Here is a 9,017-nt window from a genome sequence, read left to right as displayed (position 1 = left end):
CCAGTATAGAAAGACAGCAAACGGTAAACATGGGGTAGGTTGGTTGGGCCAGTAACCACCGACCATAGACATGCTTCTACTGTGTACCTGAAAAAGATACCACAAAACTACTGGAGCGAGGAGAACTGCATAGGCAACAAACAACAGACACAACTACAGGAGAGACAACATGTAGAATGGATGTAATAAAAGAAGGATTGAAACTAAACAAATTATAGATTTTATACGATAAATAAAAGGTTCCCCATATTTTGAGGAGTCATTTAAAAATAACTACTGAGTTAGCAAGCCCGGGCAACAATAGGAAAAGCCTCTAAAATTTGCATGCATTAATGGACGTATCAGCAGTCATCATCACATCATGGATACGAAATGCAACAGAGATCAAACAGACGGCAGTCAAAACCCCCTGGCTCTCACAAAGCAGCTGTGCTTTCTCCGACACAGACACAACAACCAAGGGTCGAGCAGATCGCCACTGATGGCTGTATTCCCAGACCCTCCGCCGCTGCCGTCCAAAAATATCCAGTGTCACGCTTAGCACCTCACACAGTGATGGGCCCGTTGCTTTCTGATTCAAGTGCTGCACTCACCCCAGGTCCTGCAACCACCTCCTCTGGTCCGTGACCAAGCACTGGGGGTTTTTAATCGACCCATTCATTTTTCTACATGTTGTGTTTTTAGCCACACCAGTGACACAGCTCTGGAATGTGGGTGCAGTCATTCGGTCTACCACTTTGACCCAGACATGAAATATTTCATCCGTTACTGCCATGAAATTTCACACATTCCTGTTCTCCAAAGGAGAAATTCAAATGGCTTTGGTGCTTTTAACAGAAATGCTCGCCATCACTTGTGGAACAAATGTTCAAGTCCCCCATGAGGAGGAACCGAGAAGACTTTGATGATTCTCTGACCTTTTTATGTAGCGCCATTATTGCAGCAGAAATTCTGTTTGATCGTTTGAACTTTAGTTAATTTATGAGTAAATGCCTGCATAACTAATGACATTCTTTTTTTCCTGGAGATAGCAGCATATAACTCACTTTTTAGGATGTTAACTATCCTGCAAGACTAAATTGAGCCCAGCACAGAACCTAAAACAACTGAATGACTTCTTTTTTTTGTTAGAAAGAGCAAAGTGAAACCGATTCTTCAGGTAAAACAACGTGTTTGAGTCTGTGTGCAGGCATCCTGAGGTAATACATTGATCCAACATCTGACATGGAGAACATGAATGAGCAGGAATGAATAAGTTCAGTCTGAGAAAAACAGACACTGGATGCCAGACGACAACTACGGCCCTTGTAATTCCTCCGTGCCATAACCAATATTTGGCACGGTCCTGCGAGTCAGTACTTGCCACATCAATTTAACAGCGTCTCCTCCCGTGCTGTCGGTTTTATTTTATCTTATACATCATGAGAGGAGTGTGTGTGTGTGTGTGTGTGTTCATGAGATCAGATGGTTTAACAGGGAGGCATTCTCACTGAACTATAAATACCACTTAAAAGTGTTTGGTTTGCATTTCAAGATGACAGCTGCACGTGATGAGGAAACTATATGTGTCAGCCATGTGTTGTCTCCAAGTGCCTGTTTGATATAATTGCCATCCAGCCATCTCCCACTTAGTCAGTGACTGACTTATTATTATGTTGTATTAATGATCTGCGTAGCTGGAGACACTGATAATTAGCGCTCCCAGACACAAATCCTCAGTGACAGAACTGGGCCCGAAGACCTCCACATCAAGTCATGTCGTCAAAACTAAAATGTAACAACCCAATGAAGCAACCCAAATGTAATCTACTGAAGCAAGCTGGTGAGGACATGAAGAGCAGTTTTTCTAAGTACGGCGTAAATAAACTATCCATATCATCCCTGGTGGCTCCAAGTTAAAGCTGACTCCTCTCACAACAAAGATTACCAGCTTTTGTCTGTTTAAGTTAGCCCTTTTGTCGCAGCACCATTACTCAAAGATGACGACATACGCCGCTTCTCTGGTCCCTCCTTTGTCCCCGGCCGGGCTTTGCAAAGGTTGCACTTCTGGTGTGGACATTGGTTAGGCCACAGGAAGAGCTTTGGGACTGTCACCTCTGTCCATTCTGGCCCCGTCAGCTGCTGGGATTTAGCTAAACACTCATTCAGCAAATGTGAATGAAGCTCATCCCGGGCCGTCAGGTCTACACACAGAGGTGAAAGCAGAGATTAACCTAGGCAGGGATGTGACAAACTATATGAGGAATTCTTGTAGTTTTATCGCACATTAAGAATGAATGCAAATCAATGTTAAATGTATTTGTTGGATATCCTTGCATACAAATAAACTGCTCTTTAGAAGCTGCAAAAATGTATGTATTTGTAATGGTGTAAAGACTGTAATCTCGCGATCCTTCTTAAATCTCCGTTACACCACATGTTGACCTGCAGCTTTTGAAGAGTGACCTCAGCTTTTGTCTGAGCTACTTTCAGTGTTGGAAGAAGTGTTCAGATCCCTAACTTAAGTACAGCAAGATCAAAATACTCCGTTACAAGTAAAACGCCAGTGTTAAAAATTCTACTTAAGTAAAAGCATGTTACTGTTGTAGCTGCTGCAGGTGGCGCTAGTTTGAACTACTTCATATCCAGTTTTATATACAGATCAATGTGAGGGGTTGTCCGACCATTACTGGGAGAGGAAAGAAGAAAGAAGAAAGTTCTGATCCACAATTCAGTTTTCAGTTTTTGGCCTTTTTCTCTACAAACTTAGATTTTTTTTTTCTGAGATATTTGATCATTTGAACATTTCTTGAAATGAAACCATGCATGTGAGAAGTTTAAAGGGAAAAATCTCTGTTTGCACCTCATAGACATGTGAGATGCGATCCCAAGTACACTGATTTTCTGAAGACAAAATAAGTTGGAAACCCCTGGTTTCATCTTTCACCAAATGTTCTGTTTTAAAAGCTTGTTAAATTATCCATAGTCTTAAATCTTCATCTTAAAAGTAACTATCGCTGTCAAATATATGTAGTAGAGTTAGAAGTACTATATTTTCCTCTGGATATTAAAAGGTGAATGATGTTGAATTATACTGTACACATACATAGGCTGTGTATTGGCATGAATTTGGTTAAATGCACATTATGATACAGGGGAAACAATTCAATGTATTGCAGTAGATTGCAGCTTTTAAATACAATTTTAGGAAAACGCTCACACCATGATATGCCTGAATTTAAAAAGTTACTTTTTTTTTTTTTATCAAATCAGAACAGAGGGATCTGCATAAGCATTAACACACAGCACCTGTAACACCCACCATCATAGCAATCGTTTTTGTGCAAGCTAAGCAAAAGGAATTGCCAAGAATCTTTGCATACATTATCTCTTTAGTTTCAACTATTAATTAAAAATGCATACAGTGTTTTTCAAAATAGATAGATAGATAGATAGATAGATAGATAGATAGATAGATAGATAGATAGATAGATAGATAGATAGATAGATAGATAGATAGATAGATAGATAGATAGATAGATAGATAGATAGATAGATAAAATATCACTAAATATAATATGGTGATACTCAAGCCACATGCTCATATTTAACAAGACAAAGAGAAAATGATTCATGAGCATAAATCAATAATTAATCAGGCTTTGACCCCTTGATTCTTTCATTGTCTTCCTCCTGATAATAAAAGCTGTAAACTGCTACTCCAACAGGGATTTCAGAGGGATTTAAACAGGCCGTGCTCAATCCTGTCTTTTTCTGCTTTTTACATTCTATGGTGTTTCTTATTGTTCCGTCATGTCACTCTAATTTACATATAAAGCTTTTGCTCTGCTGTGTTTGCAGTGTCCCATAAGAGTGTTGCAGGATTATTATTGTTGTTCTGTTGACTGTGAACCAAGGGAGTCCTGATCCACAAAGCCCCGGGGCTCCACTCCAGGTCTTCCAGCAGACTGTTTTTAAAAACCACCTCTACTTTGGAGCAGTGAAAAACACAGCAGCATTAGGGCAGCAGATGACCCGGCGTAGCAGCGAGGAGCACAACAGTCCTCTCTAACAAATGAAAGGATGGGGGGCATCAGCCGCAGCTGAATTCAGACAAACTGGATCAGGGGCCGAGGGGACGCGACAGCTCTCTGCTCAGTCTTGGGTGACTTTTGTTGGATTTATTCCCGGGTCCACAACAACATGCCATTTGCCAAAAGAGTCGTAGAACCCCAGTTACTGTGCAGGTATCAAATCCCAAACGAGGGGGGTCTAGTTTTCGAGGATTTGGTCTCCATCAGTAATGTGGCTCTATCCCGGACCTTGCGGCAGCTGTCGGACCTGGCCAAACATGCCTGCTCCATATTCCAGGAGCTGGAGAGCGACCTCACCTCCACCAGCCTGCGGGTCAGGGGGCTGCAGAGCAAGATCAACCAACTTCAGCAGACCTGCTCCGAGCTGGACCCCAAACAGGAGGCAGTGCGTGAGTACTGGCTGTTTTATATACCGGAGCTGCTGCCTGCGCGCGTCCAGCGCGCGACTCTGAAAGAAAACCGCACGAGGAGGCATCAAATTCTCCCAAAGCGGTGACGTAGATGAATAAAAGTTAGCAAAGTTGAGCACGAACAGCGGACCGGTTGGGTCGCGACAGAAATGATGCAACACAAGCTTTAAAAAACTACCTACATTGACGCAGTAAAGTCCATGTCGGCAAATTTTATTTTATTTTTTTTATTTTTTTTAATGTGAAGCTAATTTTAATAGCAAGCTAATATGAGCGTCGCAGTTGTGGTAGAAAATGAGTCCGACAGGGAGACGTGCGCTGCCGCGTCTTCCCACGCTGAGGGGCGTCTGACAGTCCGGCTGTCCGTCCCGACCTCGGGCGACGTCGGCTACTACGTTGCTGCGACTCACGCTTCATCAGACTTGATCTTGTAGCCGCAACGCTTTTTTTTTTTTTTTTTTTTTTTTTGTAGCTTCAGTTAAGTTACAGGTAACTTTGTTGCTTACGCACGTTTCTCCCTCTTAATTGTAGTCGAAGCATTTTCTTTTGCGTGCGGAGACTCCAGAGACTCCAGAGAGTCCAGAGAGTGTCTCTGTGCTCGCTCAGTTGACCTCTGAGCGTCCGTGAAGCGCTTAAAAGTTCGACATGATGTTGAGGCTCGTCCTCCTTCATGTGTTGAACCTCGCTGTGGCCACCAGTAAGAATCCATTACCCTGATAACACAGCATGAGGCCATCTCCTGGCCCCTTTAATCTGTGCCCCCCCCCCCCCCCATCACCTCCACCTCCCTGAGTGACTGGAGATGGGTGGGGGGGCTTGACATTAGTGTGTGTGTCTAAGTCCACTCTCCAGTAAACACTTAGGAAACCTGTGTCCCTCTCCCCCCACCTCCCAGAGTGATCCATCCCAGGACCAGTTTCTGCAGCTTGGACATACCCCAGTGGATTTACCCCGCTTTAGTTTAGGTTCAGCAAGTCCTTGCATGTTCCCCAGACCCTGCTTCCTGTGGTCTGGGAATGGGTTATTTTGCCTGAAGGTATTTATGTGCGGGATGGATAGCTGCCTGCCACCCCCCACCCCTTCACCCCATGCCTCCCACCGACCACCTCCTCCCAAAAAAAGACCCCTTTTAAGCTCAGTGTAAACTGTGAGATGTCTGCAGAGATATCTTTTTTTTAAACAGCAAATGCCCGTAGCGGTTGTTTGAAGCAGACTTGCTGGTTTGTTTTTCTGTTATGCAGAATATTGAGTTAAATGCAGTCTGAATACTCTGCATATTATTGATGTGTCTCTTGGTCCTGGTTTATCTTGAAGCTGCAAATCAAAGGCAGCTAAATTTGCTGTTTGGTGATAAAGACAAGTGCACCTGGTTAACGGATGAGTGTAGGCGACGGTAGCTTACTGTTGCGCCCCACTGATCCACCAACTCTCCCGGTGCAACCGGTCTCTCTGCGGATTTTAGACATGTAGTGTTGTTACAATCAAAGCAACACTTTTGAATTAACTACTCACAGCTAAGTCCTGTCCTGTTGAATGGACTTCGCCACAATGGAGCAACATTAAATAGAAATGTTTTAACTTTTCATTCATGATTATTTCACTGCATAAAGTGATATCAAATGCCTTCATGCCACATGTTGTACAGGAGATCTTGCGTGCAAGTGTTTCTACATAACTTCTTTTGCATGAAAAAAAGCTTAATTACTCTTAGTTGTGCTTTTCATATTCATGGTGTCAGGGGTGGCCTTAAACAACAGTAGCCTCCCTCATCTGAATGACAATTGGTGTAAATGGAGCAGTTGAAGGCACGGAGAGGCCAGTAGGTGGTGGTGGGCCTTTATGATGTGGCTGTGACCTGTCCTGAGGATACAGCTGCAGATTCATTCACCATACAGAATTATGCAGAATCAGATGTTGACTTATTGAAAAGAAGACACACGTGCGGTCTCATCTTAATACCCTGGTGGGTACAAGGAGTTTAGTACATTAGATAAACATGGTCTGAGTTGGTGTTTAACATTGTAGTGCCCTCTGTGGTAATATTTGCATACTGGTGTGTTTTTAAATGCGGGGTGAGATAATGACACATTTGGGTCAAGAGACTTTGTTCGCTCAAAGTGCAAAGTGTCTTCTCTTTCACTTCTGATTCATCTCATGTTGAACCTTTTATTCTTTATCAGCAACACCAATAGTACAATATAAGAGGTGTGCTTTGTGCTCTGGGAAGTCCATATATAGACACTGCAGTGATGCTGTTTGAGTCACACAACTATTTATATAAGAGAATCCAATTCAACAAGATGTACAAGAGTCATATAAAGCAGAAAAGATGGTTTCTTTTTGTCAATCTAATGATTCACTTCCATGCCGAGACACTCTCTCTTTCTGTTCTCTCGCTTATCCTCCGTCTCTCACACACACTCTTAAACACACACAAACACACCAGGCGCCGTGCCTGGCATATATCCCTCAGCCCTGTGTTTGGACAGCTCTCCAGTGACACCCCATCAATGTCTGCATTGGACGAGCATCAGAGCTCCTCAGGCGGCCCGGGCCCTGCAGTGCAGTCCCATGTCGGAGCACTTCGCTGGGTTTTAAGTTACACTGGCTCCGTGTTGCAGGGGGAGCCGTCATACTTGTGGCAGCAAGTGGCCCTCTGGCTTTTCTGGTCTGAGAGCACATGGCTGGAAGTTTACCACATTCCTCGTACAGACCGCGCTAGAGACTGCTTCCCATTACCAAATAGAGGAAAACAGTAGTCCCGCGGCTCCACAGAGCAGAACTGAGTAAAACTAAGCAGCAAACAGGACGGCACTGTGTCCTGCTTGTCCTGCTTAGTATAGATCCGAGACCAAGACCTGACTAATCTGTAATGCGTTAGTGTTGCAAACTATGTGCATACTCTTACATAATGATCTTGTGACTTTTGTTAAAAGTGATAAGATGTGTTATCGGTTGTAGTATTACTCCAGAAACGCTCAGTAAATACGTGAAACGCTGATGAAATGCTTTCAACAACAGAACAGTGGCAAAAAAGGTCTGCTTTTATTTGACACCTGTGCACAATCAATATGATAATGTGCAATAAAAATAAAGAATTTAAAGAGAATTTTTTTTCGAAAATGAACAGCCAGGATGAATATCTTAACTTTTAGGTAAGCACGTTCAATTTATAATGCCGTTTGAAGAAATAACTCCAGCCAGCAAGTGCGCAGCATTCACAATTCTATCCTACGCTGAGGATTTGATTAAAATAATCAACCAGCCGACTGATTCAGTCGCACTGATATTACTTACATTTGTAACTGTCATCCATACTATTTGAACTAAAAGAAATCAGGTCAGACTTTGCTTGACACACACTGCGTGTTATGTAACATCAAGACACGGCCTGCAGCAGTTACAACTCTTCACGACCGTGCATTGAGATGCTTTAGGCTTTCCTCTGCGCTGTATTTCCGGGTGCTTAAACAACCCGAGACGAAAGCCCAAGCCCCATGTAGAGTATTTATGTTCTGCAGTTTCCATCCCTCCTGTCTCTTGATGTCACTCCAGTCTTCACGCAACTCTGTGAGTTTCTGTGGATGGCAATAGCACTGTTGCAGCTTAGACCAGGGAGCCACATTAGCCCGCTGACAGTCCTTCCCCTCTGCATTTCATTGACCCAGTCTGGCCATTTGATGCACTAAGTGAGGCTGCATTGACGAGTAAATGCACACTCCATCCGAGGTCAACGTCTGTCGATGTTGGAATCGGCAGCAGAGCTTCAGATAATGCAGTTTGGTCAGTGAGCGAAATCAGATTTTATTAGCAGCGTTCTGTCGTGTGATTCCATTTTTATTATCAAGCTGCTGATTTAAATACATGAGGTGGAACAGACAGGAACACAGACTTTAAATACACACAAGGAAATGAAATACATCAGCGCATCTTGGATGAAGAGCCTCCACCTTTCTTTTTCTCTTTCATTATCAGAGCCACAAGCATATTTCTGCAGGTCCAGACAACCTGCCATTGATATAGTACCTCTGCTAATTATAGAGCAGATTTCAAAGACTTTGCTCTCTCATTCCTGCACCAACCCCCTCTTTCCTCCTCTGAGACAGACACTGAGAAAGCCCAGGCAGCCTTGTTGTTTAGCTAATGTCATTTCATTTCTTTCTCATTGCTTTTATTCAGCACTCTGACTTTGCATTTTTTGGACCAGAGTATAAAAAAAAGTATCAAATTATGAACGAACCGGTGGCTTCGTTCAGTGTTCTACGTTGTAAACTACTTGACATTGAAAACTGAACTGAAAGTTTCCCGTTCTTTCATTAACCATGTGTACGTTTCAGCACCTCGGCCCCCCGGTGGATCGCCCGGCCTACAATTGAAGTGGTTTCTTCTGAACCGTTCTGTCAAGTCAAGCATTCCTAAAAGCCAGTGACCAGGAAACCACAATGCTTGCTTGCACTTCTGGGACCTTGCACCCCACACATGCTCCCCTAAATTGGCCTGTGGAGCCGGTGTCATTAGGCGAGATGGGGGAGAA

At 43.4% G+C, this 9,017-nt stretch overlaps 1 protein-coding gene across 1 annotated transcript in view; it reads left to right on the top strand.

Moving 5' to 3' along the window:
- Positions 1-4,026: 4,026 nt before the first annotated feature.
- Positions 4,027-9,017, top strand: part of nhsa (Nance-Horan syndrome a (congenital cataracts and dental anomalies)) — a 58,846-nt gene continuing 53,855 nt past the window's right edge. Inside the window, exon 1 of the mRNA XM_069699283.1 lies at positions 4,027-4,462. Coding sequence (XP_069555384.1) covers positions 4,183-4,462 — 280 coding nt within the window. The 5' untranslated portion in view covers positions 4,027-4,182. The remainder of the gene's footprint in view (positions 4,463-9,017) is intronic.

Source organism: Brachyistius frenatus, unplaced genomic scaffold (genome assembly GCF_029030835.1).
Source record: "Brachyistius frenatus isolate BFR_SWC_R1_liver_20210118 unplaced genomic scaffold, ASM2903083v1 Contig_29, whole genome shotgun sequence".
Taxonomy (NCBI): domain Eukaryota; kingdom Metazoa; phylum Chordata; class Actinopteri; family Embiotocidae; genus Brachyistius; species Brachyistius frenatus.
Note: the sequence above shows the minus strand (reverse complement) of the source record. Positions and strands in the feature narration are given on the sequence as shown.